At 39.8% G+C, this 25,154-nt stretch overlaps 2 protein-coding genes and 1 long non-coding RNA gene across 5 annotated transcripts in view; 1 reads left to right on the top strand and 2 right to left on the bottom strand.

Moving 5' to 3' along the window:
* The window catches only part of PLPPR5 (phospholipid phosphatase related 5), a 218,906-nt gene that overhangs the window by 87,795 nt on the left and 105,957 nt on the right, over positions 1-25,154 (bottom strand). For both annotated transcript variants that reach the window (XM_069022612.1, XM_069022611.1), the window contains exon 2: positions 21,897-21,987. In XM_069022612.1, coding sequence (XP_068878713.1) covers positions 21,897-21,902 — 6 coding nt within the window. In that variant the 5' untranslated portion in view covers positions 21,903-21,987. The remainder of the gene's footprint in view (positions 1-21,896; positions 21,988-25,154) is intronic.
* Positions 9,186-25,154, top strand: part of PLPPR4 (phospholipid phosphatase related 4) — a 28,698-nt gene continuing 12,729 nt past the window's right edge. The window contains exons 1-2 of one of the 2 annotated variants that reach the window (XM_069022604.1): positions 9,186-9,294; positions 22,914-23,099. In XM_069022604.1, coding sequence (XP_068878705.1) covers positions 9,217-9,294; positions 22,914-23,099 — 264 coding nt within the window. In that variant the 5' untranslated portion in view covers positions 9,186-9,216. Of the gene's footprint in view, positions 9,295-11,675; positions 11,765-22,913; positions 23,100-25,154 lie in introns of those variants that run through there. The other variant, XM_069022605.1, reaches the window with a different exon arrangement.
* On the bottom strand, positions 9,276-11,008 carry LOC138113812 (uncharacterized). The gene is made up of 3 exons (XR_011152338.1): positions 10,943-11,008; positions 9,589-9,666; positions 9,276-9,479 (listed from the first exon to the last, which is right to left on the bottom strand). It is a non-coding gene; the product is annotated as an uncharacterized lncRNA (long non-coding RNA).

Here is a 25,154-nt window from a genome sequence, read left to right as displayed (position 1 = left end):
CACATAAACAAGAAAGTTTTGCTGATTACTTGCCCTACTTCTACTATAGTGAAATTTATAACATTAGGATCTTTTAACAGCAGATCAGACTTCCTGAACTAAATTCCAACGTGAATGAAAAGAACTATTCCCACACTCTTATTTAATTATTATCAATTAAATGTAGAATTTTACATCAATATGGTAAACTTTTCTGTTATCAAAGTAGTAAAAATGTAGAAAAAAATAGTTGAAATAAATTGTTCCCATTAGAGAGACAGATGAGCCCATTCAAAGAACGATAAAATCAAGTATTAAGCAGTTACAAAAATAATACCTCCTTCATTTATTTTCCTTGGTTTTAGACATGTAATTTGTCACTGGACACAGTTCTCTATTTATGACTAGAATTTGTATCCAGAAAGCATTCTACCAGAGCAGGAAGGCAAATAATAGTAATGAAAAACACATGAAAATTACATTCTACCAAATAAGTACTTATATTGATATTCTGTTATCAAAGACATTTAAACCCCAAAACAAATAAATCCTTCAGTCAACATAAATGAACTCCTGGGAAAGATGAATAAAACTATGCTATTTTGTATTTGAATTAATTTGGAATTAATAACGTTTTTGTAAGGTTTTGCTTCTTTGAAAATTCAACAGTTTGCTTTTTAATTTGAGTTAGATTAAAGCTATCAATAAATATATTTCAGTGCAATTCAGGGGTACTGCTGAAAACTGGTCAGACATCCCTTTGTCCACAACAGGAAAAGAGATTTTAATGAATTTCTGGTCTCTAAGCTGTGTAGCAATTGAAATCCTAGTATGTAAAATGCTGTGGGCCTTTTAAAGTAAGATCTCAAAGAAGGAATGCCTCACTTTTCATGGATTTGCAAGTGTTTGGATGAAGTTACTGGTTTTGCTCATTACAGTTTTTACCAAAGCAAATCACTAATGGCTCCCTTAACCTACAATGATTGGTTGCCTCAGGCAATGCACAGCTCCTTGCTCCTCAGTTAGCTGACAGCTGTTGGTCTGTCCATGAAAGCCATTTACGCCCACAGCATTCAAAAGGAACTTATCCCCTTTTCTAGATCTCACCACCTAATTCATAAACCCTCCCCTCAGGCTGGAACTCCCTGGAAATGGCAGCTGGATTTTGCTGAGTCTGGGCTACACCGTTTCTCCCCTCTATACATCTACAAAATCAACAGTAAAACTAATTCCTCTTAAGTTATATGAGCAAAGCTTTAGTCCCTCATTTGGGGGTTTCTTACAATGATAGTACAGAAACCATAAAGATGTCAGATAGTCCTTTGGAGGCATTTTACTAGGCTGAGGGACACACTGCAGAAATATAAGGCCAGCAGGAGAATTCTCCATCAGCCAGTCTACAAGGCAGAGGCCTGCAGCAGTTATGCTTACTATAATATTTGGTGTTACTGAATGCTTCCACAGGGTATTTTTGCAGGCAACAAAGTCGAGGTACACTTGAACTACTTTGGTTTATCTTAGGTAACACTTTGAGCCCTAATTTCCTGAGATTTTATACCATTTTCTTCCTAGAATGTGTCAAATTCAGGAGCAACCATCCAGGGAAAGCCAGGTACTAAATGGAAGAACAGGAGGTTAAAGCACTCATTAAGCCGTCAGATATGTCTCGTTCTCTGTTTTTCCCCATTTCTTTTTATCCTACTGTGTGTGTTTACTGGAGCAGCTACACAAAACAAGAACTTACTGCCACGCTATGCCATGACCTGCACACAGCTCAAGCATACACAGAATCTCCACTTCTGCTTGCACTGTTGCAAAATCATCTTATATCTTCCACATATCTTCATTGTTTTTTCTGCAAGTTACACCTAATAGTTACAATCCTTGAAACTCAGTGAGAACTCACAATAGTTTGAAGGTGTTTAAGATGTTCCAGTCAGGAGAGATGAAGAACTGCACCAGGAGAATCACCCCCTTACATCATAGATTATCTTCTCATTATTACAGTTGCCATTACAACTCTGTTCAGGCTTTGCACTCTGAACTTAGCAAGATACTTCTGTGGTGAACAACTGCTGACCGTTTGCATCTACATTTCCATTCTTAACAAACTTTCCCATATTTAATTCAGCAATGGTTGATTTTAACAGCCTTCTAAGCATGGTCACAAAGGGGCTGAAAGCCACCTGACAGCTCTTCACTCTCACATTACAGAACCAATGTACAAAATTATTGTATAACCTCTTATATATTTGCCCAAGTGCTAAAGAACACTGTCTCTGTGAATATTCAACTACTTTTTATAATCCAGGTATTTCTACTCAACTTATTCATAGATCAAGGTTTTATTCACTTTATTCTAACAAGATGATAGACTGATTCTTGCACCATGCTATTTCTGCATTTATTCAACATTTACTGACAATAAGTTTTTCTGCTGCCTGATGATGCTGATTTTTTCACGGAAAATGATATACAAATAATAAAATGAGCATTTCATGGTTTTCCCCCTTCTGTTAGTTCAGTTAGAGATCTCTGGTGCTATACAGTATAAATATTAATCCTGATATGTATTGAGTGCTATTGTGGAATTGCAGTCATTTTTAGCTAAGGTGATTTCACTCAATTATCACATTGCTTTAAGACCTCATAAATACAAAAAAACATATTTATGTACACGTAAGGTAGGTTTTTATGCCTCAGTTTTACTAACAGTGAAAATTAATATTTAATGGTATGGGACAGGAGTTTTCTTCAGTTGTGAGGCCACCTCATTTGTGTCCTTGACAACAAACAGCACTATGATTACAGACTTCCAAAATAATTGATGTGCCTATATGGAAGTTAATATTGGACTTCAATATTCTAAAAATAAAAGATTTTTGTCTCTTTTGAATTTGGAGCATCTAAGAACACTCTGAAAAATTCAAGTTTTAGCACCTTAGATATTTTTCCACTACCTCCTATCTTGTGTTGTTACAATTTACTTGCTAAATTTCCTACTCAAAGTCGTGCATGCAGTTTGCCTTTCTCACAGAATTTGAAACATGCATTTTTCATTAAAATTCTCTATTATGAGAAAGTGGATATTTAAGCTGAAAAAACATCAGTCTTGGATATGGCAAAACTATGCTGAGAAACAAACATGTGCAGTGGTTAGAAAGGGGTGGACTAATGCATATCAACAGGCTATTGTAGTCCTAAAAATGTCAGACAAGTATACCAGTCCTTTTCTGACATGGTATTATGTTCAGACTGCAGGGCAAGGAGAATTTCTGCTGGGACTTCAGCATTTCCATTTAAACAAATGGGTTCTACTGTTAATTGTATGGCTGTACTTTCTTACTCAACCTCTTTCTGCCTGAGCTCATGCACCAAATGACTGATATCTAATTAGCTGGTGATAACTTCCCCAGATTCAAGCAAAATATTTGTGACAGGTCATCGCATAATAACCTAGATTTGTGCTTTATCAATATCTACACAAAGTTGCTTTAAAGAGGCATTGATATTCCAGAAGGGGGCTGGGATTTTCACATTCTAACATTTTTATGCCTTCATGCCTGTAACTAAGATCTTAAATACAGAAGTATGCAGGTAACCAAGAATCTACCATTATCAACATCAAAATAAACGCACACTGTGCACAGTCCATAGCGACCACAGACTCGACATCAGCCAGCCACAAGGCAGCTTTGCTAAAAAGCCACATAACCACTCAGCCTGTTGCTAAATCTGACTTAAGGGGAAGCAGTTCATACAAACCACAGTCCAGCATTATGCTTCTGCAACCACATGGCTTGCAACCCATTACTTGCCTAAGGCCAGAAAGCACAGGCATGCATGTCTGCAAAATACTATGTAGATGTGTTCATAAATAGGATTTAAAGCCACAGATTCAGAAAAATCATCCTAGCATGACTCATGCAAAATATGCAAAATTCATTTTTCAAACCAAACACTACAGTGTAAAAGGCAGCAGGAAAGCCAGGAATCATTCAGAGTCATCTGCTGCTTTAAAGCTGTGACCTATATCTAGGAGCCAAGGAAAAGACATTAGAAGACAGAGCTTTACAATGACAGGAGATTATTAGGCATAACAGAGAAACAATTGCTTGTTGCAATTACAACTTCAAAGCAGAATATAACTCTCCCATCTGCACTGTGGATCTCTTTTGTATGTTTTGAATTTGTTCCACTCTGAATCTTCCAGTGCTGTCACACACCATCTATCCAAGAGTGCTATGTGCTGCCAACATGGGATCTACAGATGGGTCAAAGAGGAAAATTTTGCCCTAATATGAAAAAGCAAGGGAAAAAAATCTTGCATTTGAAGAAAGCCAATGCAAATGTTGATAATTAAGGCACTGCCCTTGATACCATTCAGCTATCCAGTTTTGCTATATCCTGTAACTTCTCCTTTTCATAGCATTTATAAGGTTCATATGTAAGGTACCTTGTTTATATGCTGGAAAAGATGCTGCCATGTTGTCTGACATGAGCTTTGTCCTGGGAGCCAGCAGGTTTTTTTCCTCCAAAAAAAAGACTACACTGAGGTAGTTGCACCAAAGATTAGAAAGTCTGTTCATAAAACATTCATAAAAATTTATCTGTCTCATGACCAAAACAATTTTTTAAATGCATGACCATACCAAGCAATGTCCCCTCACTTTCTCAGGGCAGATTTACTTATGGAATAACACGTGAATTCAATACACACAGGCAGTTCCCCCAAACAGACATTTTCCTGAGGGGCAGGGAGATGGGGGACTGGGACAGGGGGTGGGGGAAAGAAGAATATATATACAAACACACACTGCAGTTTTGAATTCTGATATGGCAAACAAAGCAGAACAAAAAACATCTGTCAGTTCCACACAGCAAGGCCCAGCTTCCATATGACACCCTCTCTCAAGAGAGGATTACTGTTTTAATATGCTGAGTTCACATCATCTATTCTGCACTCAGTGGGCAAACCAAACCAAAAAAAAAAATCTATCTATATATTATGAATTAACCCTGATCCATGCACACAGTCCCAGAAGTGGCATTTCTTCAGGGAAATTGTGTGGTGACCAGGAGAAAGGAGGTTTCCTTAGGCTACTAAGCAATGGTAACTGCAACTGCAGCTGCTGTTGCAGCCTCTGGCCTAAGTTCTGCTTGCTACAAACCCCCAGAGCCACTCTCTGACCAGGTAATCTACACAGCCATAGACTCACCAGCTCCTCTAAATCTTTGCCATATTATTTCATACAGCTTTTGCAAGTGGATTTATTCAGTGATATAGCACTGGTCCCTCTTTTGCAATATGCTTTCTGTTGCCATGGAAGCAGTGAAACCACAGCCACTGCCTGTGTCCAGCTCTTACCAAAGCCTGGGAGTAAAGGCAGACTTTGCTGCAGAGGGAAGAGAGCACCTGGACAAAGAGACAATGACCTGCAGTCACATTTTGTGCAGTGGAACTTGGCCAACACACTAGATTTTACTGGAAAATAATTTCAAATCATGTTTCTAATAACTGTGGCAGCTACTGTCCACCTGTCAAGTGCAAAGAAAGGTGCTGTCTTCACCTAAAGATGCTTCACCAACAATGCTTCTTTAGGGGGACAAGGTCTTGCATCAAACTGAGCTCCAAAATATCAGCTTGGAATCACCAGGGGTACCTACTGATTGCCAAGTTTTCTTCTCATTTATGGAATAATAAATCACTCTCAAAAACTCATTCCAAATGAGTCAGAAGAGGCCTATAGTCCACATCTATGAATTTCATCCTTTAGCTCCCCAACTTCTTTAAATGTTTCTGTGAACTTGATAGGTTTTGCTGAAGCAAAGCATAAACAAACAATTTTATGCTTTATGCTAAATGATCCATGACACTTCTCTGAGTTTGCTTGAAGGTGGGTAGAAGAGCTGTCAGGATTAGTGCAGATCCTGTACATATGACTATCCAGCACATAGATGCATTTTTAAGTCACACATTACCACACTTTCTTGTAAGAATATCATGAAATGGACAGGAGGTGTTTCTGAATTAGTTACCACCAACACATTCTCCTTTAGGAGATCATATGGATGAGACACCCATCGTGGTGGACTGCCCCTAGATAGACACCAGGTGTCTACCAAAGCCTCTCTATCACTCCCCTCCTCAGCTTGAGAGGGGACAGAAAATATAACAAAATGCTCATGGGTCAAGACAAGAACAGGGAGAGACCACTCACCAGTTACTGTCTTGGGCAAAATAGACTAGACTTGGGGAAATGAGTTTAATTTATTATAAATTTATTAATTAATTTATTGCCAAACCTATTGGCAGCTAGGAATCCATTGCTGGCAGCACACCAAGGCTGAAATGGTGAAGTAGCACCTTAGCTGTACTTTGGTTACTTATTCCTGAGAAAGTGGTTGTTCTAGCTGAGTCTCAAGAGAGAACCTAAATGGAAGCCCAGAGACAAGGGTGGGAAATGCACCCTAGACATGTCCATGCTTGCCCATCAGTATCACCTTTAGACTAGCATGAGACAGACCTGCCCCATGCTGGGACACAGGCACTGATGAGCCTTCTCCTCCTCTGTTTGACTAGAATCCCATGTAGCTGGAGAGTCACTGAGCCAGCCACGCCAGAGGCCTCCAGCCAGCCAGACCTGCTGACAGCAGATGTAGCTGTCCAGGTCATAGGTTGCCAGGAGTGCCTGATGCCTCTATTTAAGGCTGGGGATGACAAGCAGTTCTTTTGCAGAAGGTGTGCCATGTGTGAGGAGCTGTGTTGCCAGGTGAAGGAGCTACAGGAAGAAGTGGACAGGCTACACAATATTTGAGCAAATGAGCAAGAGATAGACTGATTATTTTCAGAGACACTACAGTCTCAAGAGTTTTGGGAGTCTTGAACCTCCACTGTAGTGGAGAAGCAGGTGGATGCAGAACCCTAGAGGGTAATTAGTCAAAGGACTGTTAGTCAAGGGTCTGTTGAAGATGAAGGCTCAAACTGGGTCACTGCACGTACCAGGAGGAAGGCTCAGCCTCCTTCTCAGCATTTGACTGACCCAGGGGAGTGGTCACAGGCCCAAACCTGACAGAGCTCAAGAAGCATTTGGACAATGCTCTTGGGCACATGGTGTGGCTCTTTGCAGGGCCAGGAGTTGGTCTTGGTCATCCTTGTGGGTCCCTTCCAACTCAACATATTCTGTGATTCTATGGCAAGGTCTGTCACTGACAAAAAGTAATTGCTTCACTTCAGTTAACTCATATATAACCCCTCTCCTAATTCCGTCTATCAGAAACAGACACAGAGAATTAGCACAAGTCCTCCTGCCCTTACAGCAGTCACACAGCTTGCTTTGTATCCTTCCCACCAGACGCTTCATTAGGGTGAGACTTTGTAGAAGAGAGGCTGGCTACTACCTTGTGTTTCACTGTACCTATTACAAATGTACTCTTAACTGGCCTTTAGGCAGGACAATGATCAAATATAATTTACACTGGGAATTTCTATCTATTTATACTGGGAACTTCTATCATGTTGCAAGTTTCTTGGTTCATTTTACCAGAGAAGCACCTAATCCCCCTGGCTCTCCCAGAATGAAGCAACTGTGTGTGAAACAGGCAGAAAAAGTACTCTTGAATAATTTTTATTAGTGTGCTGATTATTTTCAAGCCAGAGTCATGATTTCACAACAATCAAGGCTGATACAATAGATGCAACTTTAAGTGGTATCACTCATTAACCACTCTCCCCAATACATATCTGGCAAGAGCAAAATCTTACTACAGCTCCTCAACTCTTCCTGTTTTACTTGGAATAATCCACCAGCAAAGTTAACAAAAAGGGACTTCTTTTTTTTAAAGGCTAGACTCATACTGATGGGTACAAACCACTACCAAACGTCCCCACACCAACCAGAGTAATTTGCTGGAATTCAGTGCTGATAGACAGAGGCGTATCTCCTCTGCTCCTGAGCCAGCAGAAATCCTGTAAATGTTTCCTAATAGGGTTAGGACAAGAATATGTGTTGGTATGGCAACATGTGTTGCAGCTCTGAGAAGTCTTTTTCAATGATTTGGAGTCAGACTACAGATTTGCCTTCCACACCTGCCCGCAGGCATGAAGTACATTTTTGATTTCACCTTCCCATGAAGCTTGTCTACTCAGTGCAGAGCATGGATTGGCATATCCACTCCAGATAAATGAAAAGGAAGCAGCTAGAAAAGGGGCTGATGAGAATCTTCACCTCCACTGCCATAGCAGCCAAAATACTAGCAACCATCTGAACAAGAACAGCAGGTAATTTCCCATTTTCCCCGAAAAGGAGGAGGACAGGAAATAAACAATGACTGCTTGAGTCACACTTCTCTCCTTGTACATTAAAGCTGAATATCACAATGCAAGAATAAGCTTATAGGCACAAGACAACTTTTGCAGACCTTATTAATGCGCTACAAGAAATGAAAATGCTATCTTGTACAGACAATTCCTGCAGGCCTTATCCAGGGTACATCTCATTGACATCAACAGGAGCTTGCCTGAGAAAAGGCTGCAAACTTTGATCCATAAATAGGATCTCAGCACATTTCACCATGGAAACAATTGCTCAGGTTAATTCTGTTCTCTTCAACACTGTAGCAGGAACTGCACCAGATACTTCACAGATCAGAGAAATCACATGCCTCACTATTGCACATGGGGTTGAAGAGCTCAGTTTGGCTCCGTCCCAGTCACACTACTCCCCCTGACTGACACTAAGACTGAGGTGAGCTGTCATTATCATCTTGACTTCAAAAACAGTACACCTGCAAGAAGAGAACATTGCTTGTATAGGAATGCTATTCCCTGGACCGTTCTACTACTCTGTTTCAGAAAAAAATATTTCCCCGAAACAAGACAAACAGCGCAGACTCCCCAAGGAGCATCCCGAACACCCTGATGCCCGCAGGGATCCTGTTCAGGTCTCTCAAACCTGTTACAGGCACACAGAAATCTCCTGCCGCAGCCAAAGCACGCCCGTGCGTGGGCGCCCCGCGCGGAGCTCCCGTGCCCCCCGCTCCCCGCCTCGCCGCCCGGCGCGAAGGAGTTAAGCTGGCCGGGACCCCCGCCCGCCGCCGAGCAGCCTCCTGACGTCAGCCCCGCGCACGGCGCAGCGCTCGGCGCGGCGGCGGCGGGCGGAGGAGACCCGCGGCGGGCGGCTGCGAGCAGCCGGGGCAGTGCTTGGCCGCGGGGCCGCCGCCCGCAGCCCCGCCAGCATGTCCGCGAAGGAGCGGCAAAAGGGCAAAGTGACCAAGGACAGCGTCACCCTCCTGCCCTGCTTCTACTTCGTGGAGGTGAGTGGCCGCTACGCCGAGCGGGCTGGCCGCGGGGAGCCGCGGGCTGGTGGAGTGGCGCGGAGCCGATCCGCGGGGAACCCGTGCGCCCGCGGAGAGCGAGCTCGCCTCGGTGCTCTTTCCGCACCGTCTGATGCAAAACCCTTACGTGATGCTTTGTATGCCGAAATCAGCATCGAAGGTGCCTATAAGGAGCAGGCATAAATTAATCTCATCTTTGAGCGTTTTGAAGCAGGAATTATTTCTAAGAATTACTCAGACCGTGAAACGGTTGCTCAGCTAAATCGGGTTTACGTGCACAGGAACCTCTCGGGAGGAAGACATGTTTCAAGCAGGGCTGGCTTCCAGGCAAACGCCGTTCGCATTGCTTTGCTGGAATAAAAATCATATTCATAAGGGAATGCTTAGAGAAATAGAAATGTTCTGAAATAGTTAATCACTGGTATATTTTTGCTGGAGTATATTTTGACCCCTGGAGTATGTGTTTCCTCTATCAGAGCTAAAAATGTCTGTTTGGAAAACAGAATGAGGTTCTCGGCACATCTTCTAGAGCAAAACCTGCTATGGCTGCTCAGCTGGTAGCAGGTGGAGTTGCAGACACTAGCTGCTTGGTGTGTCACTTGGAGGCATTTAGTTTCCCTGGAAAGGACAGTCACTTAGGTACTTCTGGAAGATCATGAGTAGACACAGTTTAAGCTTAAAGAAACCGCTGTGATCTGGATTTGTCTAATGGCACAGCAGAAAGAGGAAAGTAAAAATGTTTTATGAGTTGAGAAAAGTGTTTCAGGTGACCCCACTCTCAGGGAAGAGAACCTGCGGCACTTTGTTGCACCTAACTGAGGTAGGAGACAGATTGTGAAAATAATGTGAAGAACTTAATGGTAAAATATGGTGTAAGTTAACTATAATGGGCACTCAAAAGCATAAGATATATATAACACTTAATATATAAAAGACAAAGATCTAAACATAGGGTGAAATATAAAACAAAATACATTTTCTCTCAGATGCATTTGAAGGGCTTTGGAGTTTCTCTAGAAGGCAGAAGGGAGTTGGGTTGAGAAGGAGTTTTAGGTAACAGTGGGATGTTTCTGTTCTGTAAGCACCTGGATATAGTCAGCAGCTAACACTAAGCTGCACCAACTGGAAAGCTCAACAGAGACTGGTTATATGGAAGCATCAAGCTCATCCTATCAATGTGATTAGGCTTGCTCCAGAAATGCCCTTTGATGGAAGGCACTTAATGTGCCATGTATCTTATATTAGCTTTGCATAGGAGGGTGAGGTCAAGTTTGGAGAAGCCCCTAAGAAAAGGTAAGGGGCTTCTTCACTCTCTGTGCTCTCTTTGCTGCCTTGGGAATCCATAGAGGAAGGGAGGTTGCTGTAACCTCAGCCTGAGCAGCACTCTAATGCTGGAAATAATGTAGAGGTCCTGCAAGACACAACAGAACTTGTGCTGTTAGGAGGACTGTGCTTTGGCCTGCAGCAAGATGGGATGAAATGCAGAGCAACAGCACAAAGTGTGTGCCTGCTGCTCTTAAGAGTTGCCTTATGTAATACTGATTGCATACATATACCTTCCCTAGAAGCTCCCTGCAGCTGCTACAAGGAATAAGGTAAAGGATTCTGTGAGCAATGAAGAACCTACACTGAGCTCTGCTTACAGTTCCCACATGAGGCAGGCAAGTTCTCCACTCAGGTCTGAGCTCTTAGGTCCCTCAGCAAGTCATTTCAAGCTTCATCCAAAAACAGGTGGAGATCTTTTCAGCACCCAGTTGCTCTGAGGGAATCGAAGTCCTCAATTAACAGAAAGGTCTCCTAATGAATTGTTAAGACTTCTGTGTTATTCAGTCACAGGAGCAGGCAAGAGCCTGTGTGAACCCTTCCCCACCAGAAGTAATTTCTAATTATTGAACTGCAGGCTTATGGCCCCTCTTGAGCTGAAAAGTAAAAACAACATCAAGAGAAAAAACTGGCTGCAATACACCTGAACCTAAACGTTAATTAGGAAACTTTTTGGTGAGTTATCAGCCCTATCCCATTACACAGTAGGAGGATTTGAAACCATTTCCCACTTCTCAGCTGAGTACTCAAATCACTTGAGTGAAAAGGTAACAACAATTCATGTGATACTTAAAAGAAGCATGTAGCTTGTGTTCCCTGTGAACGCCCACTCCGCGTTTGTGCACATGTGCACTAATTCTAATCAGGCTAACGAGAATGCCTTTCTAAAGCTTTGGAGGACAGCAAATGCCCGCACTTCAGCAGCATCAGGGAAAGGACGTGATGACTTAAAATCTTCTGTTGTGGTTGGCTCAAACAGAACCAGATTAAGTTGTACCCCATAAAGAGGGATTCAATCAGAGATAATTTAATTGCAATGAGAAGTTTGCAAGTGTAAGGGATAGAGGAGTCACCCAGTGGTTGGCTGGCATTACCATGTAATAAGGATTTTCTTTGTAAGCAGGAGGTAAGTTCCTAATGCAATCTAGCAACAGCCAACTACTTAAACTCAAAACTTACCCACTTTAAATAAGGCTTTCTGAATTTTAAAGCTTTTACTTTCCTAAATGGATGGTAAGAAACAGGCTTTCAACCTCTTGCCTTTGAATGCTGTCAATTCTTTTATGGTTTTTTTTTTTTTTCTTTTGGCACTCATTCACTTTTCCCTCTCCTGTTCATAGCAGACAGTCCCTTCCCACTCTGAATTGCAACAAAAAAACCCCATAGCCCATTAAGTTTCCACCATCAAACAAGAAAACGTCTTGCGGACATCCACTTTCCAGCAAGACATATCTCAGAGGTCTAGGCCCAAGGAAAAGCACATTGTTTAGAAAATACAGTTCTAAAAATGTTTTGGTTTTCTTTTTCCTCTTGAATGGTAGACTTGGGAAAAAAAGATGTTAGGTTGAAAGTCAAAATTTTTTTCAACGTGGTAGGAAAGGGATGTGTTCATGTTATACAAATAAAATATATTTTAAAGAGTGAAATGAGTGAAATAATACATGTAACAGCCAATATAATGCAGGCATGCAGAACTTCAGAAACAGCAGCACACAAATACAGTTCTGACACTAAGGGGTTTCAACTGTTAGTATCCTTAATAATGTGTTATGAACGGGATTAACTCCAGTAAACAAATGTGTTTAGTGGCAGTGACTTTCAGGCTTAGATAAAATATGATTACATAGAATGTAGGCAGGCCAACTGCTCTGGAGAAAAGAAGACTGAGGTGAGACCTCAGAGCTGTCTACAGCTTCCTCACAAGGGAAAAGTTGAGGGGCAGGTATCAATCTCTTCTCTCTGGTGACAAGTGACAGGACCCAAGGGAATGGCAGGAAATTGTGTCAGGGGAGATTCAGGTTGTATATTAGGCAAGGTTCTTCACCTGGAGTGTGGCTGAGCAATGGAACAGGCTCCCCAGGGAAGTGGTCACAGCACCAAGCCTGACAGAGTTCAAGTTCAAGTGTTTGGATAACAGTGTCAGGCACATGGTGTCATTCTTGGAAATGGTCCTGTGCATGACCAGGAGTGGGACTTCAGTGGTCCTTGTGGGTCCCTTCCAACTCAGGACATATTCTATGAACTGATGGATAATTCAAAGTAGCAAGTTTTTCCAACAAAAGTGTTAAAACATAAAACTAATGTGCTCCTCTTAAGATCACTAGAGCTATTCTTCATTTACCCAGGGAAACCAAAAGGAAAATCAGGCTAAAGCTTTGAAAGACATAGAAATGTAAAGGAAAGAAAATGAAGAGACGGCTTCTGAAAAATGCAGATGGGTCATTCTCTAAAAGCATTAGAGGCAAATAAACATTATGAAGTAAATCTCAACACATTTTCAGTTACATGTTTTCAAGTTTCATGATTCATAAAATAAAATAACTTGATGACTTATGCTGTGTCTCATAAGAATGTTTTAGAGGTTATTTTAAAGGACTGGTAATAGTTCTGCTTAGCAGAACCTCTGATTAGCATACACTCTGGAGAGCTGAATAATTTTAGATTGCCTTGTGCACACTTACCTGAAGGGCGTGGTAATCATCACCTTAAGGCAGTTAGGCCTCTTTTATTCCTAATTATGCTTATGGCATTTTAGGGTTCTGTAGACTGTAGGGGTTATCTGAATTTCATTTGCATAGCTGAGAAAGACAAAACTTACCATGAAAATTCATAGTCCCTATGACCTAGTGGGAATTACTTTTTGTGGTAAAAAGTCTACATGCCTCTGGGAGAGCTCGAAAATGTGTATTCCCGGAATAAGTTTTGTTTTTTGTTAACTTTGTTTTCAGCATATTCAGAGTATATCATAAATATATTCACTTAGAGAAGTAATATTGATGTCTTGAAATTTAATGTGAATCTGGAAAACTTCCAGAGTTATGTAGTTTCCATTCCTAGCAGAATGGTCAGACTTTGGAAGCAGGACAGACAGACACGTTTCTTCTTGGTGAAGGAAAAGGACTGTCTTTACTCATGCTATCCCACTTCAAAAATTCCTGGTTTAAATCCTGTTCTCATGGAAGTCGCATAAATTTTGCCTTTGACTTCAGTGGCCTTACTGCTTCATCCAGTGCCTAATATCTGGGAATGCAAAAGGTCAAGGTGTTGTCAATCTGCACGACTCAATGCATTTATTCTCCGGCTAAATTAACACAGCCTTCATCTGTTGGTTGTGTAGCTTCCAGGGAATAAAATTGGTGATATTTCAGACACTGTCCCTTGTGCAGTTAAATTTTCTTCCTTATGTTGTCTTCTGTATTATGAATGCATATGGATAAAGCTGCTTTTTCTACATTTTCCTGAGCTCAGCCAGGCCTATATCAGTTTGGAAACACTTCTTTCAGTACTGAAAGACCACTTATTTTTCTTGTTCCCCAAAGGAGTTGGAATTCTCACCAGCAAAAAGCACAAAGATCTGTTACCATTTTAGAACTCCAGGCTGCAGAACTCAGGTCTTTAGACCCACCTGAAATAAGTGCACATGGAGAATGGCCACTGTGTCTCAGCAACAGGTGCTTTACTTCCTTTTGTTTCTAACATACACTGAGAGTTGGGCTTGAAACGTCATTTGATACTCAGTAGCACTTCTTAGTCACATCTGGAATGCTTTTCTGCTGTTCAGCCATGCATGACCCACAACATTTAAATTACAGTGACAAGTCATGTATAGGTGTGTCTGCAAAAGACACAAAAAGCCAGGGGAGTGCATTGATTAGAGTGAGAATAGGCTGTAGGACTAAATCTTTCTTCCTAAGAACGGGGTGTTTGGATCTAATGCAAGAATTAAACTGTAATGCTGTGCCTTGGAGGCACAGCGCAGTCATATTCCTCTCTAGATTGCTTTTCTGTTATACTGAAATTAACTGGGGGCTACACCCAACAAATATCCCCAGCGGCAGAAGATGAAATTATCCCCATACTGTTAAAGTAGCATAATATTTTCCAAATACATGTCTTTTTCTCTCAGAAGAGTCAACCATGTGTGAGAGGAGGAGAAGGAGAAATACATTTAGCTCCCTGCTCATCAAGCTGACCTAGTCATGTGGCTGACTCTCAGAGGATAGATGTCAGATTTGTTTATAAAGCTGCTTTGGAGACCAGTATCCCCAAAATATTAGGAGGCTATCCAAGACCTGAGGAGGCTGCTATGAATTCAGAGCAGCTATATAATTCATTGGCCAAGTCATCAATGTTGCATCCTCCCTGCCATTTCTGTGCTTATGGAAGAGCCATACAGCCTAAACACTACCAGCTTTTAGCAGGAATGGACCAGAAAAGGGGAATGAAAAGGGAGGTGTCACACCTGTGCAAAGGCTGTCTTTGGAAAACAAATGCAAATGCCACAAGCTAGATGTCCCTTATGGTTCTGGCTATGTGCTTGGCAAGTGTAGAGCTTGAATAGTTCTCAGTGAAAGAAGGCCCTACTTCAGTCCAACAACATCCTCTTGACCTAATACTTCCAGTAGTAAAATAAGGCCTGGATATGTTAGGAATTAATGGAGATACATTTTCCCAAATTATTACCTCTTTCAAAAATTTACAATCCTACCATCTGTGATCTTTTATAGTTGTTAAAAATCTATTACTCTGGAGCCAAAGTTAATAAAAACTGGAAAAACGTGGAAACTTAATGCACAGGAGCTGAGCTATTACAAACATGGTATCTTGTCTGATGGTCCCATCACTTAAAAGTTCGATTTGTAGGAAGTTCAGAAGTGGCTAAACAGCATGGGAAGAAGCCACTGGAGAAGGGCTGGCACCCACAGGATTAAATTTTGTTTTGTATGTATGGAAAGCAGCATGTTTCAGAGAGTACAATAAATTGTAGCATTGTAGGGACTGGCAGCTTTGTCCCTTAGAGATGGGGTTTTGGAAGGAACTTCCAGCTGAAATTTGCTAACACTGACCTGAAAACAACTGCCTTTTGTTGAAGTACTGCTGTTCTTGATTTACCTTAACCTTGCAGCAGGAGCATAAAATAAATTTTGTAATCAACAGCATGAGCAATGTCCTAAATCTTATTGTGTGTAGTTATTGATTATAACAATCAATTATTAATTGCTTATAATTGATGTAATTAAACAATAATAATTAAGATAAGGAGTCATCAATCATATTTGAAGTCACACTGAAAAACAATGCATTACTGGTATTTTTTGTATTTAAAATTTCTGCCTAAGAGTTTGCTTTTTATTTAAACACATACTTAATATAATCTGTATATAATATATAATACAGAAATATTTGTAAAGTATTTATAGATTGTTCCTTCCCAAAAATATTTTTGTTAAACAATTTTTATTTTGTTGGTTTGTCCCTGTGTAATTGCTGCTTCACATACCTTTATAAAAAAAAAAGAAAAAAAGCACTTTTAGTGTTACTGTGCATTCAGCACGACTGAGATTTCTGAAATAAACAAGAATTGTATCACTGATATATCAGCTCTGTTTTTGGTCTTACACATACTGAGACCTTTCTATTAAGATCTGGTAAAAGATAAGACATTTGAAGCACTGCATGAAGTTAGCTTTGTATTTCCAAAGCTAGACTCTAATTGGCAGTCACAAAACAATTAAGTTAAATTCGAAAATCAGTACTGGAAATATAGATAACTTAATTTTCCAGAATGGTAATTATAATAGATTTCAAGGACATCTGGGATTTGAAATTCAACTTTCAAGTTGAAATTAAATCAAATAATGTTAAGTCTAGGAGAAGAAAGACCATTACATCATGTACCTGCACATAATTTCCACAGAAATTAGACAATGGTGAGATACAAGTACTATAGAGAAAAGACTAATTCCTTATAGTTTTGGGCCAGATGACACCTGCATCCAAAAATGGGACAAGGAGAAGCAGAAACTCAAGTTCAGACAGAAAAGCAAAAAGCCTTTATACAGATGGAAGCCTTAAACTTCTGAAAAGACTGAATGCCTTCTTTTATAAGCCTGAGGCATTTAAGAATTAAGTTTAGAACATAAAAATAAATCTAAAAATCTCACTTTTCTGTCAAGCCAGTCCCCTGCTCTACAGGCATCCCGTGCTTCATACTCTCTCTTCAGAGAATCATGGGTTCTCAAAAATGAGAAAATGGCAGAATTTGGCTGATGCCATTTCTTAATACTGATCTATTCTGGGAGGTGTTCAATCACAGTAATGGCCTCAGTGTTCACCCCTGTCAGGATAAGGGAAACCTATCCTCCTTCCATTCTCTCCTCCTGTCCATTGTGAATCTCACAGCAAAGTACAACAGGACAGCAGCCACAGTGGTTGAAAGCTGCAGTTGCTGTTAGTAGTTGGCTAAGGAATACCTTGTCTCCTCCAGCCCACCACAGACTTTCTTGTCTCATTCATCTGTTGTGCCTTGTCATTTAGACCATGAATTCTTTGGCACAAGGATTGACATTTATGATAAATTTAACAGAAGTTTCCACAATGCCACAGCCTTGCCATGGGAGCTAAACATAATTCTTAATTAGACCATCCTCCTCCCAAAGACTTGGCTGGTGTTTTTTCCATGCTGGGAAACCAATGGCATTCATTTGCTATCTCTTTGATGCAATCCTGTTTATTTACTTGATTGCTTACAAAGATTACCCAATTTCCAGAAAACAAGAGAAACATCAAGAGGCAGCTCCCATACTCAGGAACCCTTTGCTTGATATGGAAGGGTTGCAGAACAACCTAAGAATCTGAGAAGTTCCTGGCCATCCAAGTCTAAAAATTATTTACAAAATACAGAATATCCAGAGAGTGTATCAGGGATCCAATAACCCTTTCTTTTGACGAGCGGGCTAGTCATACCATCTTTAGTCTTCATCTGGCAAATCATGTCTTGACTTTCTCTGAAAGCTACATCCATGCTGCTTCTCTCTTTTCTGTCCACCTTTTATACAAGAAACATCACGACAGGATCTGGATGAGTTCGTGATAAGAGAGAACACCCATACAGTGCATTTTAGCAAAGCAAAAGGCACATAACTGCAACCTACAAAACAGGTTCAGACATCTGAGTACGTGACATTCCATGGCTGAACTCTCACAAAGCCCATGAATTTTAAGATGTTATTTTCCTGAAGATAAATAGGGACTTTTTGCTTAGTTAAGTGCTGATGAATACAAGAGTAAAATATAAAATATAAAACCAGAAGCCAAGGATCCCCAAGTTCTATCCACTCCAATAAGACTTCCCTACTAAGCCTTGACCTTTCACTGACCCATTTGCAAAACCTCTGCTGTCATACCAGACCTGTATTCCTGCCTTACAGAGAGTGCAATGGGGTGGATTTGCAGGTGTAGGGTAAGAGATGGGGCATATACTGGTATTGGAGACCTTCGGGTTAGAAACAACTGACCTAATGGTCAGATAAAGAAATGCAGAGCTGCAACGGGCAAAACTGATTAAAGGGTAACAGATCAAAGAACAAGCATCCAACTATGTGAACCGTGCCACACATAGTAAATCAGGATGTAATGTGAAAAGACAGAAAGGTGTAAAAGTGCATTAGCAAACACAAAAAGGAACGAAAATAGTTCCTAAAGTGAGGAAGAATCACTATCAACATTATACTGCTCCTGAGAAAGGATTTGGGATACACTACACTACAGCTCATTTTATACTAAATAACTACTTGTTACTGCTAGATATAAATACAAAAATCATGCAGTAATGTACCATACAAAGATATGAAAGTAAAACAAATTAGCCAAAGCCTGATTTCTAAGGTTTAAGGACAAAGAGAGTTTGACAAGCCTCAGTCCTGAGTCCTTGCAAACTCAGTACAAAATCTGTAGCTTGTTAGTAGGACTGATGGTACTGTATTTAGTGGGCTACAGCTCTACAGGTTCCTTGTTTCATACATTCAAAGCCATGGAAAACTAATCATAGGCAAGTTTTAACAGAAGCATTTCCATGTACCTGGGGGTGCCCCAGCAAGTTTGGGTCCGGTGGTTAAGCAGTGACCAACTTCTGAGTTTTGGGCAGGACCAGCATGACTTCTGTGCATAGGCTCTATCATATGACCTATAGCAAACTGTGCTTGCACTGTACATCCTGGACAACCTTAATCCTCACAAGTAAACCAGAAGCACTCCAAAATGACCTCCAGAGCAACGACAGCATGTCCCACAGAAGAGATAAACAGCCTGGAGAACTGTTATCCCCCACCTCTGAACTCCTCTCCCAGCCATCTCTTCTTTCAGTTCTCTGTGATCCATCATTGTGATACCTGTCCTGTGGCTCTTGGCCAGAAGGAATATTTGTTACATGCTCCATCAGTTCAGAGAAGTTGTTGCTGTGCTGCTGAATGCTGCTTTGGTTTGTCCTGCACTATGTAACACACAGGAGGTTTTCTTCTTACAAGATCTCTGGGTATTTGCATCCTTGTTGAACTCTTGGGAACATAGAACATCTTTTCTGATGCTTGGACAACTCCTCACTCAATACAGCAAAAGCTTTTAAAATATTAATAACAATTATTATTAATAGCAAAGTTCTGTGGTTTAATGAAGGCTTTTAACTTACAGTTTAAGAAAATAGCAAGGAGGAAAAAGACAAAAAATCTCTTTCTAAAAAATAAATAGACCACAAATCAAAGTTTTTCAGTAGCTATGCTGATTATCCTTCTGACTTTAAGACGAACAGGGTTTGACCATTTGGGTCAAACTTTACATTTACGGGTCTAAATTACAAGCTAAACAGGGGTCTTGCTCCATTATCCAGCCAGGGAAGTAAGAGTATAAAGACTTATTAGCCAGGATTAGTCAAGAATTGACATTGGGGGTTTTATTATTCTAATTAGGCACAGGAAAATTCCTATTCCTTTTTGTAATTAAAACAATACACATTCTACCATCTAATTATATTTGACATTTTCAAGGTGTTGGGCGCTGAAGTCTATAATTACAGAAATGCTTCAGCCTTAAGCAGAACACTCCATAAATATTCATATATTAAATAGCCAGATATACTGTTTAGAAGATTTTAGTAACATTTGCCTTTTCTTTTTAACAAATGCTAAACTTTTAGAAGACACATTTTATATTTGTATTTTTTAAAAGATAGGAAGAAAATTGTCCTTTGGGATCTGACATACTGTATATAGCAAATTGGCTACAGACCTATTCATTAGTATTGTAAGCAGTTATGTTGGAGATTCATAATCCTTTAGAATTATGTCTTTTCTTTAGCAGAATGGATAATTACAGTTAGAAATAACATGGGAGTCCTGTACTAAAGTCATAAGACAGTAAAATGCAATTCTTAAATTTCCTTGATTTTTTAATTAATAATAGAGTTACAGCTTACATACAGTAGTTTAAAGAAAAAGTTATTCACTACCTTTTATCTTAGTGTTTCACAATAAAATACCACTTCAAATATTGCCTATTTTTGATAGTTGAATGCTGCCATATAAAACAGTTGCCTGCCTAAAAATACTATGATCCAAGTAGAGTTTGACCTGTGGGTAAAGCATAAGCTATTGCTCAAGGAAAGACTTTCCCTTCCTGATATCGGAGAAATGGAAAAATACTGAAGATGAAACTCTGAATGCAAGATGTTCCATGAGTGGGCCTGCTCTGTGTTTCCATTCTGGGAAATTAACTTTTGGGGACATCTGGATAAAAGGGCGTAATTTCTCAAAAGAAGGGCAACAGGCATCTGCCTGTTTTGTCCATGTAGCTCGCTGGAATAAGTTTGTGTCCTGTTGTGAGATGCTTTGCCCAATGGGACATGGACCCTGACTAACTCATTAAGTCTGAATTTCAAATAGTTAATAATAAAAGATGTTGCAAGTGTTTCAAAAGCTAAATGCTGTGCAGAAAGGAAGTTGAGAGCTCAAATGCTGTGCAGAATTTCAGCATCGTAGCAAGAGCAGCACAGTCAGTGCAAGCTCCCTGCACACCAGGACAGGGGACACTGTGGCAGCCTTAGATTCCAGAGGCCCCTTAGGCCAATGAGCATAGCCTCTGTGCAGGCAGGCGTTGAGACAAGGGTTCCCAGTTCCACAACAATCTAAATTATTCTCAGAGTAAGAAGATTTCAGGGAAGTCCTCTTTCATCCTGCATATCTATGCGATGACTGGAAGCAGTCCAGCCCATGTTTGTGGTCAGTCAGGCTGCATCCAGCATGAAGTAAGGATTATATATTTATATATATATATATATAATATGTATTATATAATGCATCCTGATAAAGAACTGGACTTCTTCCTGTGATGGGCAAGAAGCAGGACTCAATTTAGTGACACTGTATGTAATTATTCCATACATATTTATGTCAGATAATATAATAGTTATATATTATGTATGCACATAATATGTCTTACATATTGTGTATGTTATATGCTGTACATAATATGTATGTGTGGTATAGTATGTGAGTGCAAATATAAGTTTGGGTTATGCATATATATATATGTATATATGCACACTATATACTGAAGCAAACTTCCTAGATGCCTGGACGTATTTCTGTAATGCTCACAGCACTTAAGGATGCCAATCCACATTTCCTCCCTCTCTACACAATCACAGCTGCCATACTATGTGACATTACAGTGCAATCAACTTGAACACAGATATAACCAGACAAGCAACATTCTTCCATTCACCACCGTCTTCAGATTTTGCTTGGAATACTTTGAAGACACAACTCACCCTCTTCAAATCAGAAGATTAAAGATAAGCTGTTTTTTTCAAACAAAAAGTCATATTAAAAGATGTTTTGATTAAATTTACCTAGAACCCTCCCTCTTTAATCATCCAGAATTACATTTTATGCACAAAAAGCCTGAATTTTGTAAGCTTGATGCTTAAAAATCAGAAAATTGTTTGCTAATGCAAGAAACCATTGTCCCTCTGCCATGTAGAGCAGATTTTATTCATCATTTTCCCAAAATACCTGTGGATCCCATCTCACCTCTGCTTTTATACTGCATTGTAGAATGGGATGAATGACATTGATTTTAAACAATCAGTTGTTTTCGTAAATGTGAACTGAACATTGCAAGAATAATATCATTTAAGTATGCTCAAAATTCTTTTAGGGCAATCGCTGTTTCTCATAATCTCAGATGCTATTAACCACAGGTACCTTCATTGCAGTACAGACACCAGGAAGGACTCATTGCATCTCAGTGGAGGAGCAGGAAGTTGTTCTAACATTGCCTTGTTCATGGAGGACTCTGGAAAATAGCAAACAAAAAAAAGTGTTTCTGAGCATTTACTAAGGAGAATGCAGAGAATAATCACATCCTGCTGGTCACCTCTGAATGCCCCAATGCCCATCTCGGGGGCAGGGCTGCTCTCTTTGTTCACTTACAGACCAATAGCTTTAAAATGCCTTTTTGTGTTATCTTCTCTTAAATTACTTCCTTCCACAGAGATTTACTGGTTGATCTTGTGCTTTCAGGAGCTGGTGGTGAGCAGACGTGAATTTGGGCTCCCAGAAGGGTCAACTCTGCTCTTAATAAATTAGTGGAAGTAATTGCAAAGGGTTAGATAACTAAATAGCTAGAGGATAAAAGGATTGTGAACCATAGTCATCAAGGTTCTAAACAGACTGAGTCTTGCCAAAGTTAATTGCTTTTTTGATAGAATTGCAGAATGGATGTGCATTATCACAATTTAGATTCTAGGGAAGGACTGGGTACTGGTTTTCATTAACTATTACTTTGAAACTTAATGCAAAATGGCTTTGATGTAGACTGTGATATACCACAGAGTTGCTAAAGGACCAGAAAGGGTGATTGATGAACAGCAGAGTGCTAAGGCCCCACATGGGAGACTGCAGTCCTGATACTTTCCTTAAAAAAAATTAAATCAAAGTTATTCTATTAATGATTCATAGATGAAAAGGCTAAATTATATGTGCTGAAGATTGGGCTGGATGTTTTGACTAGCTTGGTAGACAGCAGGGTTATTGATATCAACTGAACGGTATCGTATCTCTAGAGAATTAATTATTTAGAGATAGTAAAATAGGCATGACAAGGAGCAGTGAGATACAAACAGCAAACATCAAAGAGATTTATTAACAGACTGTGTTGTCTTTGCAAAAGCATTACTATTCCATTTCCAAACAGTAATTTTTTGCTTTCTTCTCTTCTAGTTGCCCATATTGGCATCTTCTGTTGTTAGCCTCTATTTTCTTGAACTTACTGATGTCTTCAAGCCAGTTCACTCTGGATTTAATTGCTATGACAAGAGTCTGAGTATGCCATACATTGAACCTACACAAGAGTCTGTTCCCTTCTTGATGTTGCTTAGTCTGGTTTTTGCTGGACCATCAATTACGGTAAGTTTGAAGTGCTACTGTCACTTAATAAATATTTTGAACAGAGTTTCAGTTGGCATAAAGGAAATAGCTCCTTTGGTTTCAGTTTGGCTGTAGAGTGTCATCCAGGCTAGTTTCCTTAGGACTTTAAATTCATATTTCATTCTTCTGTAACAAAAGGAGATACACTCCTTAAAATATTCCCTGTAGCACTTCATCTACTCTCGCTGTCTTGATGGTGGGCATTAATGTTAAGAAGCAGCATCTACAGTTGGATGAGAATAGCTTGAATCATTCTGTTACGCTGTACAAATATTTGAACTTTTACAGACAGGGCATCTCCATACTCTCAGATACATCAAAAATGCAAGAATTTTTTTTAAATGCAAGCCTTGCACAGCCCTGAACTTGCCACTTTTGTTACAACTAGCTTTATTCAGAGAGAAGGTATATCAATCTTGTCAGTGAACTCAATTACATTTTCCCAAATAGCACTGAAACACCTCTAAATTGCAAGTTAGTCATTAAGAGCAGGCAAAAGTGGGCTGGTTTAATCATTCACCCAAAGGGAGGAGATGATTTCAACAGAACAGAAATATCGTGTCAGAATGAGCAGTTGGGTCACTATTTTACAGAAAAGTAGAAATTGTCTTATAAATATATAAAGGAGAGAATTCATTTTGCCTGATTTTAGCAGTTCAGATAGGAGTCTTACTCTCACACCACTCCTGTCTGGCAGATGGAGAGAGAAATTCACCTTGAGTGGGTGATTCTATGCACCTAAAAAACATGATCAGCCTTTTGAAAGGATCTCTTCTCCCCCCTGACAGCAATGACTACGCATCTCAATTAGGTACTTCTTGAAGGCCAGCTGCAAATACATCTCTGCTTCCAGCTCCTCTTAATTCCCTTAACTTCAACCAGTTAATTCATTTTATAAAACTATCCAATTTACAGTTACAAAATCTATAACATGGGATGCCTGTATAAAAACTATCAAGTGCTGTTCTCTCTTTGCTTTCCAGAATGTTTTTTCTTCATTTGTCTTTTTTTTTTTTTAACTGAACAGTTCTTACTGCATTTGATTTTGTTGCTTTAGAAACCATTCTTGGAAGGATTTTTCACATCCAGCAGGCTAAAAATTGTACATTTAGGAACTGGGAGCTAAGACTCTCAGTGATTCTGGTGCAAATGATTGTTGCAAACACCACATACTGTGATAAAAACAAAACACTGGTATTGGGTTTGGCTGGGTTTCTTAAGTGTTTCTGGTAAGTGTTTCTGGTAACAACAAACTGGACTTTTCTGAAATAGCTATAGGAGGAATCTACCTAGGCTCACTTGGGCCACAGTAGGTGGTAAAATCTGGCTTTTACTACAGAGAGTTTATGCTAAGCATAGGTAGTATCAAACACCTCAAATCAAGATAAAAGATGCCTCTTTCTTTATCTAGTATTTGTTAAGGGCTTTGATTATAGCTCAATTATTTCAGCATTGCATGAAATTTAGCAATAGAAAATGTTATTCTTGCTTGAATCATTCTACCAGCAGGACAGAAAATTAAACAGAAGCATGCCATGCGAGCAACTCAAACCCATACTTCTGCATGCCATAAAAAAGAAAGTTTTATAAAGAAAGTAAATCCCAAATCTTCAAAGTACAACTGGCTAAAAGCTGCAAGCCTTAGGAAGGTGTAGTTCATTTTTGTTGGTGTGAGCATGAATGTGATGCTTGTGTTAGTTAGAGACTGGGCAGTGATGGTGCAAAATACACAACCTCCTTCAGTAAAAGCACTGAAGGCATTGGCTCCTTATTATTCGATACCACTTTGGAAGTAAGGAACTAGGGGACATCTAATCCTTCCCTTTTTGTTTGGAAAAATAGGCCAGTGAAGCTCAGTGTGAAAAGATTACAATTGTGCCATTGTCATATTGTAGAGCTTAGCATTTTGTAAGTTAGTTTTTGTAAACATTTCGATTAATTACACACTTTCTAAAACCTGTGAATCATAGAAAAGAAAGCATGAGCTATGTGAGGAATTGAGGATCTCCAGTAATGTTGTCTATCCTGGCCTCT

Source organism: Aphelocoma coerulescens, chromosome 8 (assembly GCF_041296385.1).
Source record: "Aphelocoma coerulescens isolate FSJ_1873_10779 chromosome 8, UR_Acoe_1.0, whole genome shotgun sequence".
Lineage (NCBI taxonomy): Eukaryota > Metazoa > Chordata > Aves > Passeriformes > Corvidae > Aphelocoma > Aphelocoma coerulescens.
The sequence above is the reverse complement of the archived record's forward strand: the minus strand, read 5'-3'. Positions and strand labels throughout refer to the sequence as shown.